Source organism: Enoplosus armatus, chromosome 7, assembly GCF_043641665.1.
Source record: "Enoplosus armatus isolate fEnoArm2 chromosome 7, fEnoArm2.hap1, whole genome shotgun sequence".
NCBI classification, from domain to species: Eukaryota; Metazoa; Chordata; class Actinopteri; order Centrarchiformes; family Enoplosidae; genus Enoplosus; species Enoplosus armatus.
In genome coordinates, this window is record NC_092186.1 from 9,396,903 (window position 1) to 9,421,202 (window position 24,300).

The window sequence follows — 24,300 nt, forward strand, 5'->3', positions numbered from 1 at the left end:
TTGACATACGAGATGTCGAAGTGCATTTGGCCGCAAAAATGGACAAAACGAAACTGAAACATAAAATAGCAGTTGTTTAATCTAAATAATTTAACGACAAACAGGATAGAAACGGCACCGAACATTTACGAAGACTGACATCACATTCTGCTAATTTCTCAGCTTTCGTATTTTGTCCCCCGTTAATATTTTGGGAACTTGAGAAATGGCTGTCTTATTTACCGTGTTACTGGGTGGTCCTTGACCAGTTACGCTGTGATTACGACATTTCCCACAGTGCATGAATGTAGCAAAAAGCTCTCGGTGACGGAGCAGAGGCAGAAAAGCGGCAGGGAGCTGCCAGCATCGTCTCATATCGTCGCAGCGCAGAAAGGTGTGAAAATATTGGTCCTCTAGACAACCTAGAGATAATACACGAAGACGGCATTGTTTTGATAATGCTTTCACACTCTGGAAATGTTAGTATATCTGTCTCGCTTGGTTGCATTTGGCACTAGGGTAGCGTTAAGTTACATGCATTGCTACGTTAGCTAGTTTGGCGTTAGCATAGTGGCGCTAGCCGTTGCTATAGTATTTTTCTATAGTGTAGGTTAGCGTCAGCTAGCCTGCTCTTAAGTTAAGTGAGCTAACGCTAGCTTGCCGGTTAGCTTCTCGTGTCATCCTTATGTCTAATTTTGTGATGCCGTTTAGCTAACGAACACATTCGGATTGCTACTGTGGAAATATTTTGGAAATGGTTCTGTCTATAAAAGGAAGTTTCATGGTGGCTGTCAGCTCCTGAATGTGTTGCTCCTCTTTGGTCATTGACAGCTCCGTGTCAGCGGAGATATGGAGACGCCGGGGAGGATAGCAGCCACACCGGACGCCCTGGACTTCACGGTGGAAAACGTAGAGAAGGTGAGTTTTGGGACCAGTCAGTCCTTGTCAGCAGCAACCCATCAGCTTGCACAGCACCGGGGGTTTGTTGACTAAAGAGAAGTGGTCATGTTTCTAATGAGAGGGAAATCAGAAGAGCTTCATCTGTCTTGTAGCCACCTAATATAACCATTCTTACAGTACCTATTCTGTCTGGAGAGATAATGTAGCTGTGTTTGCATACAGGAGTTAAGCTCACCTGTCCCTATAACATCTTACTTCTTTAAATTAGTCTTGACTGAATGGCTAATGTTCAGAAAGAATGATCAGATGAGAGCAAAATAACAGGTTGCAGACCGCCAATTATTTGCCATCTCTGTCATTGTAAAATGCTTGTCTGGGCCTTGTTTTTCTCTGTTGTATTGGATGTGTGTGTGTGTGTGTGTGTGTGTGTGTGTGTGTGTGTGTGTGTGTGTGTGCGCGCACGCGCTCGTGAGCTTGCTTGTTTTCGTGGCTGCCAGGTTGCTGTGATGAATCTCCCTGCTGGGTGGCCACTGACTTGGACACAAGGGGATGGGGTGGGGAGACAATGGGGAGGATGGAGAGAGAGAGAGTCAGAAAGGTGCTCCTGTGGAAGAGCAGAGTCAATGTGATGAGAAGGACTGGGGGATGAGGGGAGGGAGAGGTGGGGACAGGGTCGATGTCTGTGACAGTGCCAGTAAAGAAAGAGGAGGAGGTGAGAGGAGGTTGGCGATGCGACAGAAATGATTAGAGGCAGGTTTGAGGGAGAGAAGCACATTCCTGTGGGGGAAATGGCTCAGCCTGATACTGTGGTTTCTGGTGTAATAAAGGAGGAAGAAGAATGACAAACAATGAGCAAGGTTCTGACTCCCTGTGGATAATCTCCTTATTCATTTGCTCACGTTTCATGTCTACAGGTGAAGGACGTGGTGTTCTATTATAATTTGGGGGGTGGCAAATGCATGAAGAAAATGCTTAAAATGTCCTCATTGGTCAAAAGTCAGAGAAAGCACAAGTATATATTGTATGCATACCTAAGTAAATGCATAATTAATGTAACTGGGAGGGTCATAAATAATTTGTTATGATGTATTAGGGTTGATATTTTGTAGTGAAAGCAACTGATATTCAACCTTATAGATTTGCATGGATGTTTTCATTAGATCAAGTTGTTTTTTTACTGGGTTTCTCGTATTTAAGTGTCTACAATTGAAGAAAAACCTTCCTTGCCTAAATACCCCAAGCGAGCAAAAATAGCGCATGATATTCATCAAAAAAATAATCTGAGCCACCTGTCAGATATACATTTGGCATTCAGTGATTCATTTGCTGATCTGTAACAGGAGATGCTTGCAGTGGTTAAATGTCAGTGTAGTGATAATGAACAATTAGAAATTAGTTTGTTTAGGAACGTCATCTGTGATGTCATTGCGGTCTATATTTATACACTGAACTCTGACCTTCAAACTGATCTGCCTGTCCTAGGAAACAGTACAATGCAGCTACGAAAATATCCTGACAAAATGTCAGGGTATTTTATTCAAATTTCTTTCTTTCTTTGTGGGTTTGTACAGTTTTCAGGTGCATTTTCAGATCCCGTTAAAGCATTCATTCTTCTCAGAGTGGTACAGCGCCATCAGTAATCTCATTAACTGATGAAACGCGACTAACAGCATCTGAAGTATCATTTCCCTCAAAAGGCTATGAGCACTTTTGTAATAATGCCACACTTGCATTTCAAAACTGATTAGATATTGTTCCTCTAAGACTGAGCTATATTTAGGAAGTGTATTTAGTCTATTTGGGTGAGATTATTTTTTTCTTTCTATATATTTATTCTTTCCAGATAATTTGGCTATAATGACATATACGTTCTTAATTAGTTATGGAATCCGCAACCTTGTGTTCATTGGAAAAAGAGGGAGACGTTATGTTTCTTTAGAACCTGTGTGTGCACCTTAAGGCATCAGACCAATCAGAGATGTTGTTTTTACCTTTAATTTTATTATCCTCTCTGCCAATCAGTCACAACAGTAGGTAACTGTAAATACCCACACCACCATCAGACACATCGTAGTGTTCATCAATAGAAGGTCAAATCGCGCTTCCCATAAGATGACAAGAGCAAAACCATCTGCTAAAAGAGTGAAATAAAAAAGACCAGCAGTGCAGAATTGTCATTGTTGTACAGTGGGGTGGTGCTTGTTGTATACATGGTGGTGGAGATGATGGTTCCTGGCCCAGCGTTTGTATGTGTCCAATAGAAAGCTCTTTGTTCAATCTTGGGTCTGTGAAACAAAGTACCACATTGTCAGTATCTTTGTGTGTATAATGAATGGGTACATATACTGCTTTACATTTCCGCTCGACTATAATTAGCCTGGTCTAGAATCGCTATCCACCAAGCAAGTGGATTTTAGAGGAATTTCAGAGCTCTACATTTGTTGTGAAACAGTGTGCGCTTAGGATTTTGTCATTTTGCATTTCTCCCCCCTGGACAAACAACTACTGTAACACCAAAAAGAAGCACAGTACTGGGTCAGTGTGGCTGTCGAGGTCCATTCAGTAGTGCTTTGCTCCCAGGCTCTTGGCTTATGATGCACCTCTGCCTTTTGGAAACTGTGTTCCAGTAAAGTTAAGATGAGATTGAGATGTATGTGACAGCAAGTGCTGTCTTCTTATTGTATATATTTTTTTATATCATTTAACAGCAGAGGAGATGATTCAGCCTGGCAGTTAACATATTACAGAACATAGCCGGGGAATTCGACACTGAGAAATGATGCGTTGTGTATTGAGTGGTTTTGTGGTGGCCAAAGAGCCTATTTCAGAAGATAAAGAGGAGTTGTGATGACTATTACCATTCAGTTATTGACATAAATATATATGGACTCAAGGTGGAACACATATCTGGTAGTTTACATGATACACACATAGTGTGAGCATTTATGTTTTATTTCTTTCAGTTTTTATTTTAGCAGACTGTATCATAATATCCATGGATTCAGTGATTGTAGGAGATCAGTCTTCTGTATTATGAGATGGAAAAGGAAATTGTAACTGAGGTTTGCATGTTGAGACACTTGGTGCAAAGGCTTTATTTGCTGTTCATGTGCTAAGATTTTATCACTGTTGGCAACGTGGTATTCTTAATTTCTGTCTTGGCCGTGTGCTGTCAACAACCGCCCACGCCCGCTCTCTCGCACAAACTATTCTTCTTTGTTCCCTCATTAATCATCATTCCTCTGCATGTTTTTGGTTCTCACAGTTATAGCACAGTGTCATGATGGGTCAGTGGTGTGATGATGCCTTCTGCACAGCACCAACACTGCCCTTCCCATCACTGCGATGACTTTGAGTGTGACGCTCCAGTGGACAGATGGCTCAACAACATACTGAACCTATGGCTGAGAGATGCCGTTACCTGCTATGTGTGAACATAGTGTGCAAAGACATGTCCAAGGTGTGTGTGTGTGTGTGTGTGTGTGTGTAAGCAAGTGCACTCCTAAGCATGTGGGAAATGAGAGAATTCTATTATGTTTTATAATAGAAATGATCTTTTAGGTGTAATGGTATAAGTATTGTAGTGTTCTTTGTCAACACAGCTCAGGACCTAACCTGAAGTTATTCTCCTGAGCTCAGTAGAGAGCACACAAGTGTATACCAGTACAGTAAATCTGTGGTTATGTGTGAGAGCAGATGGTGAATCTGTCTAACTGAGCCATGTTTTTTCACTTGCGTCCCTCTTCCCCTCCTCCTCTCAATGGAAAGGGACTGTTGAGGAAGCTAATGACCTTTGACAGGTTCTGCCAAGAGCACGCCATCCTCAGGTGAAGCCAGGTGGTTCAGGCAGGTTGCCACCATCTGTAGGTGCAATTAGTTGGTTCAGTTGCAAATAAACGCTACTGTTTCTAGGGATGCGCACGTTCTTTTGGTCGTTTTAAGAACCAATTAACAATTAGTTAGTCAAGATAACTGCTGCATGTCTGCCGTGATTTCTAGGAGGAGACAGACGGTGGTTCTTTGGGAGAAGATTAAAGCAACAAAATGAACAGGCTGTTTTGTGTCTTGTGCTTTGATAATAAACCTAGGAAGGACAGACATGCTCAGACACAGACATGGCGCTGTTTGGGATTGGATAAGGAGAGGTCTGCGATCACACAGTGGTCTGCAGTAATGATCCGCTGCTGCTTTGATCTCCGATATCACAGCTTCGTTTACAGAAAGGGTAGAGTGGAGCAGGCTGACAAAAAATATCCGCGTGCAAATGCTTTTCTAGAATGAAGGCATGATAATTATCCTTAGAGACACCTTGCCAAACAATAACACCTTCATATTTCATCAACTCTGTCTATATTCATCTGTCTGTTTTCAAGTGCAGTGGTTTTCCTCTAAACTGCTTTGAAAGTGAAAAAATACTAATTTTTATGCTTACTAATTAAAAGCTAAACAGCTGAGGTAGATGTTAGTGGAGTACAGAAACCTACAAGCTAAGAAAACGTCAAAGCCACACACAAATTGTACATACAGTACCTGCTGCATCTATAGCTGTCTCTCACACGCGTACAAAAATGCCAAATGACTCTGCAAACAATCAGCTCATTTACACCCAACCAGCCGTGTTCAGAGTCTCGTACAGTAAGCGGAGACGTATAATTGCGTTGCAGGATGGCAGACGGGGAGAGCACCACCTGAGACTCTCTTCTTCCAGTAGGCATTGACGCTGTATTGATGTTCCTCCTCACAGCTGCAATTGCATAATCATACTCTGTGACCCACAGTAGTTTCTTTACAGAATTATCCTCCCGTGTTTGACAGCCTAAACTTCTCTGATGCAGGAATGGCGAGAAATGTAGATTTTTATTGATTTTTGAAGACTGAGATGAAGATGGAGAGCTAAGGGATGGAATGAAACTTGATGGACACTTTAGGCTGGAGGGAGGTGAATAGAGAGAGAGAGAGAGAGAGAGAGAGAGAGAGAGAAGGAAGAAAGAAAGAGAGAGGAGAGAACAACTGCTGGTGGAAGAATTGATGCGAGCAGGCTTCAGGGGTAAAGACAACGATCAGAAGCTCACTGAATAGATTTTTTTCCCCGTGTTGCTTGTCAGACACTTAGTGCTAGCTGCCAGCAGTTTTAGTTCAGTGAGCATGTACATGTGCGTGTGTGTATTTTGTGTGAGACGGAGAGGGAGAGAAAAACAGGCATTTTTGCAGAGTGCCTAAACCTCTCTTCTGGCACTGCCAGGATTAGAGGTGTCTGTTTAATTAATGCTCCCTTTCCCCCTTCTTTTATTTCCCTCTCTCACACTCATCCTTTATCTCCTTTCTCTTTGGCTTGCTCCTTCTTGTTCTCCCTGCACTCAAGTACTCAAATTACTCAGAGCTGTACTTCAGAGAGTGCTGTTTTCAGGTCATTGCGTTCTCTGTTGTTCAGGCTTTCGAGGTAAACTGTCTACTATGTGTCTCTGTGTTTGCCTGTTTGCGAGTGAGAAAAGATGCTCTTTTTCAAGGTACCCAACTCTTACCATCAAACAAGAGCTCAAAGGACTGTGTTTGTCTTCTCTCAGCTGGTCTGTCATCTCTGACACCCACTATTGAGAATGTGTGGAGTGAAGTTGCAAAACATTTCTCAAATGGACAAAGTTGTTCATCACACAGATTGTATTCTTTTGACTTTTCCCTTTCGTTATTCTTCTCTTTCTTCTTTATTTCTAGGCCCTCCACCAGTTGTACTATGATCCCAATATAGAAAACAAGAATCTGGCCCAGAAATGGCTAATGCAGGCACAGGTCTCGCCTCAGGCCTGGCAGTTCTGCTGGGCCCTACTGAGCCCAGATAAGGTACAGTGTACACTCACATGGACACACACATGCACACATACACTGAAAAAGCATTTTTGCAATTTGCATCTATCTTATCATCTCTCACAGGTGCCAGAGATCCAGTACTTTGGCGCTAGCGCGCTTCACACCAAAATCTCTCGCTACTGGTCAGACATCCCCACAGACCAGTATGAGTCTCTGAAGACCCAGCTGTTCTCCCAAATTGCCTGCTTCTCCTCCGGCTCCAAGATGGTGCTCACCCGGCTATGTGTGGCCCTGGCCTCTCTGGCGCTCAACACAATGCCTGAGGCCTGGCCTGGTGCCGTGGCAGAGATGGTGCGGGTGTTCCAGGAGGAGGGGGGAGGGGTGGATGGGCGGGCACGCTGCCTGGCATTGCTGGAGCTGCTCACCGTCCTGCCTGAGGAGTTCCAGACCAGCCGCCTGCCGCAGTACCGAAAGGGACAGGTACGTCTGCAGCCACCTTTTTCCACCTCTGTAGGTGGTGATGGCCACCTGTCCAACATTCACAGGTTGTCTTTGGATTCACGTGTTCATCAGTAGGTATCTCTAGCACAGAGTACTGAAAATTGTCAAGTACCCAAAGCTTACAGTGAATACTCTGTCAGATTCATAGTCTTCTTTCCTTATTCTTTAATCAGATATTTCCAGATATATGGTCTAAATCATATTTTTACTCATATTAGACTATTTTATGCTGGCGAAGTAAAAGAGGAAAGCAAGATTTCAGAAAAAGACAGCTACATTAATGGCACTAGTATAGAAAAACTTAAAATGAGCTTACTCATTAAGCAGAATAACATACCACACATGAGCAATACACTCATAGTCTGACCCTCATTATCATCCTCCCTCTAGGTTCGGGGTGCCTTGGGCCGGGAGTGGGGGTCAGTGTGTCCCTTACTGCAGCAACTGCTGCGGAGGACGGACAGCCCCGGGGCGGTGAAAGCTCGCGTGCTGCGCTGCCTGTCATCCTGGGTGCTGCTGGATGTGCCCCTCAGCGAGAGCGAAGGCCTGGTGCACGACTGCTTCAGTGCCCTGCCTGATCCAGAGCTCTTCGACACAGCGGTAGAGGCAATAGTCAACGCCATCTCACAGCCGGACTCCCAAAGGTGTGTACAAATGTGTACCAGTGTACACTCACAATGGCATGCCAACCCCCAAAACAATGCTACTGTGTGGCATGAAAGCTTGCCATGGTTTTGACTGGAGAAATTACACTGGAGCAAAAATGGAGGTAGAAGGGGGGGGGGTGAGAGAGAGAACATAGGAGAAAAAAGAAAAGAGACTCATTAGCCAAGGGCAGGAAACGTACAGGGTGGGCACTGGAAGGGCATCACAGAGGGATGGAGGGAAGGAGGGAGGGATTGATACAGGGCAAGTTGACAGCCAGGGGGAGGAGAGCGGCATTTCTCGGTTGGCTGCCGTTGCTATGGTTACAGAGCTGGGTAGAGATGTCATCATGCCCTGGTTGATTCAGACATGGCAGGCACCCATTACCCCTCCCCTAGAGAGAGAAAGAGGGCGGGTGTGACGGGACGATGCAAAGAGAAGAAAGGGTGCTAAGAGAAGGAGGAGGGCAGGGGAAGGTGTGAAAGTGTGCAAAAATAAAAGACTTCATCCTCCATACCTCTGCACTGCTTGTCAGACAAGAGGGTAGGATCTGTGAAGTTGCTGCTGACAAGTCAGTTTAAACACGCTGGCATTATACCGAGCAGATGGTTGGAAGACGACTAATGGATAGGGGAGTTACAGGTAGAACAGCCTCAGCAAGTGGTGCTGGGCTCCTGTACTGCCGGATAGAGATGGGATTCTCTAAATTTCACTTGTTTTCACCATTTTTTAAACACAATTTTCTTTCCCTCTGTTTCTTGTTTTGTGTCACCTAAATACTGATCCCAGCCCTACATGTTTGCTGGTGCGTGTGTTTGTCAGGTCCTCCCGAAAGTCTTGACTCTCATTAGTAACGTCTCTCGTGGCACATTTGGCCTCTGTGTTTTTCAGATCATTGTGTGATTTATGGGTTCACATTTGACTACCTATATTGTGTTGGTTGTGTCTGTCTGAGAGAGAAGGAACCTGGTATTAGGTTTTTTCCTCCATCCCCTCTATAAAGCCATAGCCCACATTTTTTTCATCTGTAGATTCTACTGTCTTTGCTTATTCTATTTATTTTATCTTTACTCCCACTCCCGCCTCTGTTTCTTTGTGCTCTTCCTTTCCCCTTTCTCTTCTCTCACCATCAGTACTAAGCCCTCCTCCCTGTCTCTTGTTCTCTCCCTCTGTTTAAACACATTACAGTCAACTCATTTGGGGGGATGCTATTGGTCCAGCTGCATCCTGTTGCCAGGCAACCCATTTCCCCTGTCTCGGAGTGTTGCAGTAATTGCAGAGGGGATCAGAGGTGGGGGATGGGGGGGGTGTTGGAGGGAGAGAATAAAGGAGGAGTCAGGAAGGAGGCAGAAAGTGTCGGCAGGGCAGGGAGCAAAAAGAGGAGAGGACAGGCAACTATGAGTTGGAGGAGAGGAGACTGCAGCAGACAGTCTCAGAGGAATCTCCAGAATGTCATCTCTTACGAGGGAAATGGGGAAACACATACAAATCCATTCTGCCTTTTTAATCGTATCACATACACACCAAGTCCTCTTTTCCTAAGCAAAGAGTACATGACCTGCATTTGCAAAGCACCTTGTTAAAAATGAATGATCTTCTGAGTGCATGAGTGCAGACTGCCACTCACATGTACACACACACACACACACAGTCACTCACTCAGAGTAAATTGCAGTCTGTCCCTGTGCTGCTCTCAAAGACTTACTCAGGCAGCCGAACACAGAGGACGTAGGCCAATACACACGCATGTAAAGGCTTATTAGATGGAGGCCAGATTCATACACATCACATCTCAGCAGGGTGGAGCTCTCTCCATCGAAGGCTGAATCAGTGTGTGCCGCCGAGTAGGGGACTAGGCTTCGTAAAGCAGGACCATAGATCCGGCTCTTTGGCTTATAAGGTGACCTGAGGGAAATTAGAAAAATAAATGCTTCCCAGGGCTGCGGTAAGAGGTGCATTTAACCTACAGAGCAGAGGAGCCAAACATCCTCTGGTTCCAGCTTCTCCATGCGAGGATTTGCGACTTTTCTGTGGCGCTGTACATTTTGAATAGCTTTGGTTTGATTGTTGGTTGTACAAAAATAAGCAATTTAAAGAGCTCACTTTGGTTTCTGAGAACTTGAAATAGGTCAATAGGTCTGGGCATTTTCTGGATTAAACGATTAGTTGATGAGTTGAACCACAACAACAACCGACAGATGAATTGATAATGGAAAACAATCGTTAGTTGCAGCCCTAGATTAGATCCTCAGAGAAACACTGTGAGTTACGTTAGTGTTTCAGGTTGATTTGTTTATTTTTTTTGTTTCTTGTAATTCTTCAAATGTTGGTGAGGTCACACAACCTTGCTGTGTCATTGATGAATATTCATCGACCTGGACCCACATCCTTATTGACCTTCTCATGAAAGATGAAGCATCGCCTGCATACCGCAACCCCCCCCCCCCCCCGGGACTGACACACACGTTATATGGTTTACATTTATAGCATTCACACATGCACATAATCTCCTCAGTGACATTCAGGCGCGCACACACACGCATGCCCTTCATCTCCAAATGTCACCCCTTCACTTGCTGTCATTAAAGGTGACAGGAGGATGTTGTCTGATGTTGTCACATGACCAGATTCGAGCCTGTGTTGAGGAGTGTGTGTACCAATGTGTCTATGTAAGTTTGTGTGTGTCAGCACATGTGTGTGTTTTAGCCGGAGTGAGGGAATTATAGATGGCTGAGACAGCAGGAAGAAGACAGAATAATAACTGACAGCAGCGCAGCTCTGAGCAGGAGCTTTGAATAGATTTTCTGGTTCCCTGGTAGATGTGTGGGTTTTTTAGGGTGGGTGTGCTGGATCAGAGGACTTGAACTGAGATTTGATTTGAAATAAACACTTGTCTTGAGAAGGAGCAATAAATACTTCAACCTAGCTGTGAGCAGTGTGAGTCAGTTTTATATTCACCAGTGGAGGCTCCCTGGCTGTGCATGCTATGTTCTTCTTACTTGTACAGCACTTGGTCGGTTTTTACCTTATTTCCCTTAAATGAACTGGACTCCTGACTGTCAAATCTGGTGTTTCTTTGTCTGTGTTTGTGTGTCCATGGGTTGTAGATATGTGAACACTTTGCTGAAACTGGTTCCTCAAGTGCTGGCCCTCCAGGAGCAGCTCAGGGAGGCTGTTCAGAATGGAGACATGGAAACCTGCCATGGTATCTGCCGAATCGTCGTTACACTGGGAGAAAACCACTCCAGGTGTGTGTGGGTTTTTTTTTCTTAAAAGTAAGAGAAGATGAACAGGTATCTTAAGAGAGAAAGAAAGTTACTAGTTTACCTGTGTTCACCGGTCAGCTGCCAAATCACACCTTTTCTCTGTTTCTCTCCCCTCCACCCACCTCTCTCTCTAGGACTTTGTTGGAGCAAGTGGATCACTGGCAGAGCTTCCTGGCTTTGGTCAACATGATAATGTTTTGTACAGGCATCCCTGGCCACTACCCGGTCAATGAGACCACCAGCTCCCTCACACTCACCTTCTGGTATACATTACAAGTAAGGAATGTTCAAGTCTGATACTATCCTGTAATGTACTGTTCTGTGATGTTACGGTGATGTCGAGGTAGTTTGCTTGCACAAGCTTTGATCATTGTAGTCTGGCAGGGCTTGATGGGCACTTTGTCATCTTTAGATAGACTGTATAAAAACATGAACTCTCCTCGCACATCCTAATTGATGGATGCCTACTCGTTGGGGTATTACTGGTCTTTGTTTGTTAGTTTTCAAATAATGAAATATGACAACTTGTATGAAAACATTTGCCTTTTGTCTTCTACATTATCCAGCATAATTGGTTTCTTGGTTTGTGCAAGCAGGCAATGCATATTTTCATATTAAATAATTGATAGTGGGGTTGTTTTCTCAGTGATAAGTGAATGATAAATAGTGTAAAATGTGAAATTTACTTGATTTAATAGCCTGTATGAGCTGTAACAGACGCTTTTGGTCTGTAGACACGGAAATAATTTTATGTAACAGACCCAAGATTCATTTTTTTTCTCCTTACTCCATCCTCAGGATGAAATAATGTCATTCGAGTCGGATAAGCAGGCAGTGTATCTGCAGGTCTACAGGCCAGTGTACTTCCAGCTGGTGGATGTTCTGCTACACAAAGCCCAGTTCCCCTCTGACCAGGAGTATGCATCATGGTCCTCAGATGAGAAAGAGCAATTCAGGATCTACAGGTGTGTGCGTGTGTGTGTGTGCGTGCGTGCGTGCATTTGTATGCCCAACCCTGTCTCTTTATTGTACATGTCTATTTCTGCTGCGCACTGTTGTGTTTCAGTGACAGTCTAAGTGTCTCAGAAATTACTCGCTGACAGGATGATTGGTCAGCATACGAGTGTGTTTTTCTCTAATAGACTCTCACTAAACCAGCTGCTGAGAGGGCAAAACCTGTCTGGCAGATAGATTAACAGATAAGGTTTCAAGATTGCGTCCCCCTAAAATGTCTGTTTGTGCATGTCTGTCCTTCAGGGTGGATATCTCAGACACTCTCATGTACGTGTACGAGATGCTGGGAGCAGAGCTGCTGAGTAACCTGTATGATAAACTAGGGAGACTGTTGACTAATGCAGAGCAGCCCACATCATGGCAGGTGGGTGAGACATACACAGATGAGCAAAGAGAAAATGTGAACTGTTTTCTGTTTCTTTAAGTGTTGCACAGAAGCCATACTGGAAATGTGTCATACCAAATAACCAGTTTTTCAAGACCAGTACTTTGTTTTCTATTTTTCATATTATACTTATGTTAGCTTGCATTCTCATTCTCAAATCAAAATAAACCCCAATATAAAGAAAAGTTAGAAGTAGTAAGTATATATATATATATATATATATATATATATATATATATATATATACATATATATACTTCTCAAAGATAGCGTGAGTAATGTATATTACGATTTAAACTATTTTAAGAATTTTTCAAGTTGATGTAGGATTATTTTCACTTTCCATGGTCTTTTTTTTTTTAACTCAAACCTCCTCCCATTTTTGTCATTGCTGAAACGCTATTTTATTACCAACTCGTGCTCCAAAAATACACTGACTGCCTTCTCCCCCTCCAGCACACAGAGGCCTTACTGTATGGCTTCCAGTCCATCGCAGAGACGATAGATGTGAATTACTCTGACGTCATCCCAGGCCTGATAGGACTCATCCCCAGAATCAGCATCAACAACGTCCAACTAGCAGACACAGTGATGTTCACTATTGGTGAGACAAGTTTCATGGGTGGATTAAAAGGATCTCGGCACATGTTGTAAAAGTTAAAACACATTTTAATATAATTTAAAGACAACGCAGGTCAAAACAGGGAATATTTGAGTCTAGAAACATATTGTGTCTCATTCAGTTTCTGAACTGATAATCTCCCACCAGGTGCTTTGGCTGAATGGCTGGCAGACCATCCAGTGATGCTCAGCAGTGTCTTGCCCTTGGTGCTACAGGCTTTGGGGAACCCAGACCTTTCTGTTTCTTCGGTCTCTACACTAAAGAAAATTTGTAGGGAGTGCAAATATGACCTGCCACCCTACGCAACCAACATAGTAGCTGTCTCTCAGGTACTTGTATGCCATTTTTTTGATGTGCTCTTGCTTTTTCCCCGCAGTTAAAGTCAAGTATGAGAGCCAATAATAGTCAATGTTTGTTTCTTACTTTTAATGGCAAAGCTGTTGCAGACTTCCTGCTTTCCATAAATAACATTTACTCTTTGAAATCACTTTAGTTGTATTATTTTGGAGTTACTTCTTATTGCTAATTTCGGTAGGTTTTTGTTTTGCTTTCAAAATAGAAGCATCACTCTGACTCTCTCTTTTCTCTCAAGGAGGTGCTTATAAAGCAGATCCACAAGGTCAGTGTGTGCTCTCTCTCTCTCTCTCTCTCTCTCTCACAGTCACTTTCTCTTTTTGTCTTGGCACTCAGTGCAGAAGTGACATTTAAATAAGGAACTGGAAGAATTGCATAACATGTTTGCAGCCTGTAGTCTAAAGATGACATGTTATGTGCTGTGAAAAATCTGTTTGTGGTCTCTTTATAAAACTCATAAATGACTTCAAGCTCCCTGCTTGCTCGAAGTGAAGCAAAACCTGCGATCATCTTTTCTTGCAGACGAGTCAGTGTATGTGGCTGATGCAGGCTCTCGGCTTCCTGCTCTCCGCTCTCCCTGTGGAAGACATCTTAAGAAACCTTCACTCTCTCATCACCCCCTACATTCAGCAACTGGAGAAGCTAGCGGATGAGACGGTGCGTACACAGACCAACATTTAACAGTACACACACACACACACACACACACACACACACACACACACACACACACACACACACACACACACAAACACAGAGCAGGCACGGTTGGACTCTGGCCAATGGGAACAGGCCTTGTGTCTGTGTGGTGTCACTGCAGTGGAACATTTCTCTGCGGGACCAGATTGGATTTGACCCTGCACCGTTGGCTAGTGACTCACATGGAAGTAGCAAACACACACTTTCTCTCACTCATGCAAACACGCATGCACATACATACCAAGAGAGCAGGCAAATTGAGAAAAAAAAAAAAGTGCCTTCACAGATACACTTACAGTAGGTCACGCTTTTACATGTGTATGCACACAGAAAATCCTTTACCCTGTTTACATGTCACGTCTAATAGAGCCTGCAGTTTCAGACTGTCACACTGGATGGTGTAAATGTGGAGCTGATATTATCTTATAATACACAGTTTGATATCTACTGTATGAGGAACGAATTTCTCCTGATCCCTCGTTCTACAATCAGTAAAGACCTTGGGTGGGGTGAATAGAAATGTCAGCCTGGATGAAACTTTTCATTTCTCTCTGCGTGTGTCTGTCTCTGTCCCTGTCTCACCTTTCACACAACACTCACAGTCACACGCCGCCTCATCCATCCTCTCCGACTTCCTCCCTCTCTGATTGTTTTCCGTCTAGCTTTTTGATGTATCGGCATTACATCAGACTAGGAAATCAGGTGCTGTGTCTGGAGCCGGACAGATAGTGGCACCTAGTGGGGAGACCTTCGGGTTACATTACATCAGGGGTGACTGACTGTGATGTCTGACTGCATACGCTGAGGGAGTCATTCTGATTTGGCGTCAAGGATAATGTGCACACACTGTTCTTGTTGTAGGATGACTGTTGAACAGTAAAAGCATCAACATGGTGAGGGGAGGTCCACGTTGAAGGAGAGATGAGAGGTGTGGCTACGAGACTCCTCTTTGTAGTCTTTTGGCTCTGTTTCATCACCATGGAGACAGAGCAATGATTAAACGCTGCTAGTGAAACCCTAATTAATGATTTTACCTGGGGGAGGGGTGTGTGTGTGTGTGTGTGTGTGTGTGTGTGTGTGTGTGTGTGTGTGTGTGTGTGTGTGTGTGTGTGTGTGTGTGTGTGTGTGTGTGTGTGTATGAAAACTGAGAACATGAGACCGAGCCATTATCTTTTTTCTGTCACATTGCTGAAATACCAGCTTATTTGTTTTGAGGAGTGAGATTAGATATTATTTGTCTACCAATTTTTTGGGTGATTAAGCTATTTGCTATTTGCTTAAAAATCCAGCAGTATTCAATGTAACTTTCTAAATGGATAAAATGTTTGATTTACAAAATTGTGATTGATTATATTTCAGTTCATTGACTTATCAGCACCACATTTAACATATTTTTTAATTGATGAAGGCATTCCATCCATCCATTTTCAAACCTGGTTGCCGTGTCCAGGAGTAAAATGTGGTTGCATGTCTAGCTGTTAAGGTCTGTTTGTCCTCTTAAATGTTTTAGTAGTTACTTTTCAAGGCAGGCACTATGCACTAAACGAGACAAATGGACAGTGGGGTTAGGTTAGGTTAGGTTGTATAGTAGCAGATTCCCAAATAAAATAATCAGTTCAGTTTTTTTCTTCTTTCAGCCTAATCCCTCTAACAAGTTGGCAATCATCCACATCTTGGGGCTGCTGTCCAACCTCTTCACTACACTCGACATCAGCAAGCAGGACGATGAGTCAGCGGACGGCTCAGCGCCACCTGTCAAAACAGCCCCCCCTCCACCTGGACCAAACCCAGTCAGTCACCACACACACCATCATCACTGTCATCAGTGGGGTTGGGTGATTGGACAAATACATTGATCTGTGGATGATAGAAATTGACTAATATGAACATACACAATGTTCCATTTAAAGGCATTGTTATCCAGTGCACTGCAGTTCGGTAGTTATGAAATGCAGTGGGGCACATGGTGCTCGCAGCAATATGAGCTCCTTACCCCCACCCCCCTGCTACCTCTACCGCTGAATATGTTGTCTGTAGGAAATGTTTTGCCCTGTCACTCAACCATAATCATTAGTAGTTCTGCTGAGAGGCATGCACCCATCTGTAAATGCTGATGTGTAATTCTACTGCTTGTTCATGACTTTCTATTAATTCTTTCTTTCTAAAGAAGTGAATTGGTGTTTTGCAGGTGGTGGTGGTTTTGCAACAAGTGTTTGCTCTCATACAGACCGTACTCAGTAAGTGGCTCAACGACTCGCAGGTTGTAGAGGTGAGTCATCGGCATGTGCAGCCACATACTGTCAGACCTCTGCTGTTTAAGAAATCACATATGATGACATCCCAGTATAACTGATGTCATGTTGTCCCTCAGGCGGTGTGCGCTATCTTTGAGAAGTCAGTGAAGACTCTGCTCCATGACTTTGCTCCCATGGTTTCTCAGCTGAGTGAGATGCTCGGGCAGATGTACAGTACAATCCCCCAGGCCTCAGCCCTCGACCTCACACGACAGGTACACACTCATGCATGTGCACTAGCACACATTAGTGTTCCTCCGTTAACATTTTGTGGTTATATACAGAGAGATTTTAGAGATTTGTCAGAAAGGGTTGTGTGCGAGCTTGTCAGCTACGCACCAATGAGCCTGAGGTTAATGAGGATACAGTATAAGTTTGTAAAACTTGTATAAAAAGTGTCATTTGTTTGGCCACATAAAGTCATGACTTTTCTTTCAGTTATGTGTAGTTGTAGTTACTAAATGACACATTTGAACACTAAGAAAAAACTGTTCTCTCACTACAGGCCTTGTTTTCTTGTCAGTCCAAATGCTACGACTAAAAAAGGAAAAATAAAAACTCTGCAGGCCGCATCGTTATATATTACTGATACACAGAAAACGTACTAGTCTAATTTTAAAAAATATGGTAGGGGATATATCTGATACTAACCAGCTGTATGTAAACACAGGTTTTACAGTAATCAGGTTTCTGCAGTGCATGTAAAGACTCTCTATGGTTTCCTGCCGTAGCCTGTTTTGCTTCCAATAACCTGGTTTCTTGTGTGCAAGTAAACACATTGAGAGTCTGATGTGAAGTCCTGCTGTTTCAGATGGTGCATATCTTTGCCAGTGAGACAGACCACTTCCCACCCATCAAGGCTCTGTTTGAGCTGGTTACCTCGGTAACACTGTCCATCTTCCAGCAAGGTAGGGGGTCCAGCAGGGGCGGGACTGTGAATACTGTCGAATGTGTCTGTTCTGATCTGTGGTAGACCTTTTTGAATGTTTCTGACCATATTTGATTTTACAGGGTCCAAAATCATTATCTTGGTGTAGCAGAGGAAATGAGTGAAATTGTAAACACATTTGTAAAAACAAATTGTTAAAAAAAAATGTATATTATGGTGATATACTCTCATTTGCAATTGTGTGTGAAGACTGACGTGCTGTTGCAATAGATAATAAGCCTGGGGGCCACAAATGTGAAAATGAATAAAGGTCAGAGGTCAAAAGTCACAGTCGACCTTTAGACCTTAATGCAAAAGCACAAAGTGACCTGTCCGCTTGATGTGTTGAAGCAACACATGCAGACTTCTGTTTCCACTGATCATTGATTAAATAATTTTAAGACTATTATGGTTTGCTTTAAACACCTTGCAATGTTTTCTATATTTATCAGCCTAGTATTTGCTTATTTAATTGGTTTTAATTAATTTGTTTGAATTTACTGTTTCAGTGTTTGAGCTGCATGAAAATTACTTTCATTTTGTAAAGTGTTCAGAATTGGGGCCAGAGTTAGGCTCTGGTTTTCAGTCAGCATAAGATGGACATGAATGAGATGATATCATTTCATCCACTACACTTAGGTTAGGCTACTTGTTCCAGCTCTGTCTGCCGCTCCCCTTCCCTTTGTGTTCTCCCTTTTTTCCTCTCCTCCTTTCCTGCTTTGACTGATTAAGTAATGGCTGCATCTCCTCCTGCCTCTAAACTCTTTCTTTTCTGAGCAGGTGTCTTTCAGTAGACAGTATCAGTACAGGATACAGTCACAGCACAGAGACCACTAGCTTATTCAGTTGGCTGACATATAACATAGCAGGGCGGGCCAGCTCAATATGGCTGCAGCCTCTGCTGTGCTGGGATTAGAGTCGGGCTCTCCATCAGCCCTCTGAATAAGCCCTGTATTCTCTCCAGGGGTGGTGTGTGGATGAGGGCTGGAGGGGGGTATTGAGCAGGAAACTTGTTTGGAGTCTGGGAACAGCTAAAGCTGGGCGCTTACTACAGACGTTTGTTCTGTTTCATTATAAGTTTACTGTTGGAGTCCTTCCAACATCAATCTTAAGCCATCGGAGAAAACCATGTTTGAAAGTCAGGAATCTCGATGTGGATTTTTCAGTCCAGAAGCTTGTACAGGAAATGTGTGTTTTAATTGTGCATCATTTGCAATCTGCCATACTTTAAACAGTCTTGTAGTCTGTGTCCAGCACAAGGGAGGTAGTGATATCAGAACCTATCCTGATCTTTGAGTGTGATTCATGGCTATGGGTTCACCTTTAAAGCTGGAATTGACCAGCTCTGAATGGACCCTTTACAGAAACCTCCTCCCCTGAGGCACTTATTTAAATCTGCTTGTTGTTTGATCATGTAGATGCCAACAGTGCCTCGTGGGAAGGAGGTAAAAAGGGGGTTCATTCAGGTTTGGTGTCTTTTTTCCTCCAAACTGTAACAGTAACAGAGGTGCCTCCTGGGTTCCCACTCCAAACCCACTTTTGTTTCTTTAGGTTTGTTCTTTTTCTCTCGTTACTTCTTTCTTTTTTTCTCTCCAAAAAGACCCATGTCTTTGTCTTCTGCCTGTTTTCTGTTTTTGGTTGGTCTGTTCTTCCAAGACTGTGCCAAAGCTTCATATGCCCCCCACCCCCCCTTCTCCCCTTCGTTCCTTACTCACGTGTGAATTATTTCAATGAAATATTTTTGAGTTCTCTTTTATTTCCACATGACTGTTGAATCTATTCAGTTGCTGTTTGTATATTATTCTTATTCTCTTATGATTTCTTAAGTTTCATCTTTATTATATTTTAGGACCCAGGGATCATCCTGATATTGTTGATTCATTTATGCAACTCCAAGCTCAGGTGTGTTTTTGGTTTCTTATTTCATTCACTTTGGGTTTCTCTCTCTCTCTTTCTCTCTCTTTTCCTAATTTCTCCCTGTTTCTCTGTCCTCTTCTCCCTCTCTACCTCCTTCTGTTCTTTGTTACTGGGCCCTAAGGTGTCCCATCACACAGGCGAGGCGGTGGAATGAAACATGAGGGGGGAGTGTTTGAAAAAGAGACATCTGTCTCTCCTCAAACGCTTTTGATTCTAACAGTCACCTCACCACACAGAGCACATGTAGGGTTTTCATTTTACCTGCAGAAACAGGTGATATGTTATATCATGACAGTATACAAAGCATTGATAACGCACCAATCCTTAACTTGTATGTTCATCATTCTTATTGTAATACTCTCACTGTCTTCAGTTAATTAACTGATGATGCACAAAAAACACTGGCAGAGATCTTGAATGGCCTCTCAAGTGTGTCATGACAATCATCACAAATTCTAGCAAATTATTTTTATATCTGTTTTTAGCAATACTCAAACATGCCGTTAGGTGAAGACCCTGTATTTCTAAGTCTTCTCAGTAGCTAAGAAAGAAAAGTCTTTTTGTTTTAGCTAGATGATGATACACTTTTGACATTGAATTGGTTTTGGAAAGATTTCATAAACCTAAGATGTCAGGAAATTCTCCTGACTCACAGAGGGACATGTAATCCTTCTATAAATAATGATATTAATGTTATACTGGTCAACAGGCTGAAAATAGTAAATGTAGCGCTTGTGTGTGGACATATTATGCATGAACATCCACTATTTTAAGCACTTTTACAAAATATTTTCCTTTTTTTTTTCTGAAAAGTCAACATCAGGGCACATTTGCTCATTGGAAAAACATCAGCACTCTCAGCGCCCTAGATTAAATATTATAGTTGATGCTGCGCTCTTGGGAAGATGATGTAACAGTGTCAGTATCAGTGTTGTGGTCCCAGGTGACTGGTTAGTCTCTGAGCCCAGTCCTCCTCTGAAGTCATTCCAGCCCAGAGCCAATCAAAGCCCCAATGAATTAATATTCAACTAATATTAATCGGTTCCGACAAATTGGCTGATGGCTCTTCTGTTTTATATTTTTGTCTTCCGTCTTCATTCTTCTTCCTTTTGTTTTCTATCTTTGGATAGATCTGACCTTCATCTCTCTCCCTTTCCCTCTCTCCCTCTCTCCTCTCCTCCATCCTGAATGAGTTCATTATTACGAGATGAGTTGTATTTCTCTTTATCTGCACATGTTAATTACTTACACACTTCTGTTGCATATTCAATCCAGTCAACCAAAAACAAGGAAAAGTAATGTTTCAAATATAATTGATTCCAAGAAACAAAACCATCATTGCCTTTAGTTTGACTTAAGTTTCCAATGATTTCAAAGTTTGATTTTTTGCAATTTGTTTGTTATATCTGCTGAGTTCTGCATTGGAGGATCTCTGTATGAGTTTGGATATAGTTTTTCCTAAACAGATGGAGAGAGTACTATAGCCTGGTAGGCAGATCTGTTCTCAGTCCTGTGTTGCTGTCAGATCCGGCTACCAGGCTGAGCGGGTATTGTTGATAGCAGTATTTTGAAGGAGCTTATGCAGTGGAATGTGGTGAAGCAGTACCGATTGGGTCGGACCGACAGAAACATGCTCTGTTTAATGCCTTTATCTGCCTCTTAGGCCCTCAAACGGAAGCCCGATTTGTTCTTGTCTGAGAGTCTTGACGTGAAAGCAGTGTTCCACTGTGGTAAGTTTGCATATTGTTTATATAAACACACTGTTCTGGGTGTTTTGCTACTCTTACAGCAAAATATGTGCCTGTCAGCACAAAGTACAAACTGTAAATGTTTGACACCATCCTCCAGTAGTTTATTTATGTTTCTGACTCCCTCTCCCACTTCTAGGAGTCCTGTCACTCAAATTTCCAGAGGCTCCGACAGTCAAGTCAACGTGCTTGTTCTTTGTGAGCACACACACAACTTGAAATCTTACAAGAATATGCACGTTTATACACGAGTCATTTAGATTTAAATGTGCTGATTGTCTCTGTGTTTCTGCCTTAGACTGAACTGTTACCCCACTGCTCAGATGTGCCTCCGTTAGCCAGAGTGGTGCAGGAGGACGGCAAGCTGTTGATCCAGGCTGTGCTGGAGGTGAGAAGCTCCGCATTACACACTGACGCGTCACACTACAGAAACATTTCATAATTTCACTGATGCTGCAGTTGGCTGCGTTATCACACATCAAACTTTTCTTCCTCTCTTGTTGTAATTAAAATCCCTGTTGTCAAATTTCTCTCCCAGGGCATTGGGGGCGGGGCATCTCGGAGTCTGATGGACCAGTTTGCAGAAGTGCTTTTCTCGCTCAATAAGCACTGCTTCTCTCTGCTCGCTGTGTGGTTGAAGGAGGCACTGCAGCCTCCTGGGTTCCCGTCATCGCGGGTCACCATTGAACAGAAGGACAACTTCTCACAGCAGATACTCAGGTAACACTGTCGGACATTTGTTTACAGGCTCATTCAGTTGGTCATATACTTTTTTTTTTTCATATGCTTAATAATTATACTTATTTTTCTTCTTCACTGCCTCCCCTGTCGTGCAGAGAACGAGTGAACAAGAGGAGGGTGAAGGACATAGTGAAGGAGTTCACACTACTGTGCCGAGGGCTGCATGGTACAGAGTACGCCGCTGAATACTGAAACTCTACCCTTGAACTCTCACCTAACCGTGACCTCTGCCCTCAGCGCAAAACAGCTGGATGCCACAACAATACAGTTCTCACAAACCCCATCGGTGAAGATATCATGAAATGATTGTAATGATAACCCGCCCCACCACAGGACAAGACATGGAACCATTCCAACACAGACCGGCCATCGGATTAATGAACATTAAATCCCCGGTGGCTTTAGGGAAGCTGTCCTCATTTCTCTGACTTTTGTTCTGTTTTAAGATTGATTGTTTCTCTCTCTCTCTCTCTCTCTCTCTCTCTCTCTCTCTCTCTCTCTCTCTCTCTCTCTCTCTCCCTCCTCTCTCCTCTTATTTAAAGATCTTTTCTCCTGAAGAGCTTCGAGCAGCACTCCCATGCTGCCTCATGCCTCCTTCTATCTCTGTCTTGTTCTGCCTTTCTAGATCTTCCCGTGGTTCCTAGGTTGTTTCCTGGTGATTAGCATCCATATGAAATGGTAGTGGTATCGTACGTAGCTACTTGACATTATTTTTCAAAATAAATCAAATTAATTATATAAATGTATATGTATACACATATAGAAATACGGTGGTTGTCAGTCCTGCTGCTGCTAACGGGAAGGAGGAGGAGGACCAAGTCAGGAGGGGATTCTGCAGGAAAAATGACATTAATACAACAATATTTACACCCACTCATGCCCCTGTGATTTCTGCATTTGCCAAATTATCATGAAATGTTTTGTGAATTTGTCCTTTCTTTTGTTATATATGCCTTTTTGGGGGTGTGAGTGGACAAAGACAACAGAAAACCACATAACTGGACTAAAAACAGTGTGCTCTCTTGCCCAGCCCTCTGTGTATAGGGCTGTACCTCATGTACATACAGTCCCACCCAGTCACAGTGCAGTCTCCTCGGGTTGTAGAGAGTGGTTTTAATGAATTGGTCCCTTAGGTAAAGCAGGACTGTCTAGAGTGAAGGCTGGATGGGAAAAAGGAGTTGTAGTAGCTGGCAGTGAGAAAGAGGCACAACATGGAAACTGAGAAGGGAACTGAGTGTTTGGAGGGATTAATAATCCTGACGACGGACTGCTTAGTCACTGTAATCGTGCAAAAATATTAATCAAGTTGTGCATATTAACAGTTATTGCTGAACACTTCTGTGTATTTGAGTGCGTGCGTGTGTTCATATCTGTATGTATGAGAGGCTGTGTGTGCACAGATGTATCTTTTTCCACTTGTTCAGTGCACTTATATTGGACCTACAGTACACACCCATAACTTCCTCCTATCTTTTCAACAAAGATTCATTTCTTCACGGCGCACTCATTCAGACTACTCTTCTCTTAAAGACTGACCAGGCACGTCCAGTGTTTCCCCTCTGCTGCTCGCCCGGCAATCACACACCGCCTATCAAACATCTTTATCATCTGGAATGACCAGTCAGTGATAATCATTGACCTGACTCATGTATCTATCTATCTGTTGTTGACATCAACTACTGCTCCTAACAAAATGCCACCCAAATCCTTTCATCCATCTGGGTCACTGCCTTGGAGAGGTACAAGAAGGATTAGAGAGTTCACTAACAAAGCGTAAGATCTCTGAGAAAGTTATTCAGCATTTGTGACAAGAATTAACACCGACATTCTGTGCTCACTCATTATGCCAGAGACATTATTGGTAAAGTGATGTGACGGCTGTAAAATACACTGTCCAGTGAATCCGCAGGACCAGTTGACATCTAATAACACTCAGCATCGAAATGTACTTTGTGGTCTCTGATGAACTTTATCTCAGTCTAATCCTTCTGTCTTATCCGAGGTGCCTGCAGACATGTAGCATGTATGTGTTTTGTGGGGAGGGGGGGGGGGTTGGGGTTCAGGGGACAGACATACTCAGTGTGTGAGACACTGCTAAAAGACATGATTTAGACTGAGACCTGAGGCAGGAATCAGCTCTGGGGTGAGCTGTCCTGCCTATGAGTCTAATTTGAAAGGTGAATGATTGGACGTTCAACACTGATCCTCGGTCTGTATTGTGGGAAAATAAAACAATGTTTGTCACAGTTTATAGAAAGAGTAGTAGGTGAAGGAGGGGAGGGAGGTATGAAATGTACATTGTTTTTTTGTACCTTGGCTTTAATTTATTAAATATATCTAAGACTGCAGCTCCTGACTCTTCTGTTTGTGGGAGTAGTTTTGTTCTTTCAGCACTTCCATCAAAGACACACTGTCTGCACATCCTGGAGGAATTCTTTCCAATATCTCTGAGACAATGAACACAAGTACCAATATAGTTAGAAGTTCAAGTAGAAACACTGG

At 43.1% G+C, this 24,300-nt stretch overlaps 1 protein-coding gene across 1 annotated transcript; it reads left to right on the forward strand.

Annotated features, from left to right (window-relative positions):
• Nucleotides 1-322: 322 nt before the first annotated feature.
• Nucleotides 323-23,837, forward strand: ipo13b (importin 13b). The gene is made up of 23 exons (XM_070908467.1): nucleotides 323-373; nucleotides 811-897; nucleotides 6,592-6,717; nucleotides 6,808-7,164; nucleotides 7,576-7,829; nucleotides 10,938-11,078; nucleotides 11,231-11,372; nucleotides 11,895-12,061; nucleotides 12,354-12,474; nucleotides 12,952-13,099; nucleotides 13,265-13,446; nucleotides 13,710-13,736; nucleotides 13,994-14,128; nucleotides 15,808-15,960; nucleotides 16,359-16,439; nucleotides 16,542-16,679; nucleotides 17,276-17,372; nucleotides 19,242-19,294; nucleotides 20,973-21,039; nucleotides 21,197-21,255; nucleotides 21,356-21,445; nucleotides 21,596-21,777; nucleotides 21,894-23,837. Exons 2-23 carry the CDS (start codon nucleotides 829-831, stop codon nucleotides 21,988-21,990), a joined length of 2,886 nt encoding a protein of 961 aa, XP_070764568.1. The 5' UTR covers nucleotides 323-373; nucleotides 811-828; the 3' UTR covers nucleotides 21,991-23,837.
• The last annotated feature ends 463 nt before the right edge of the window (nucleotides 23,838-24,300 follow it).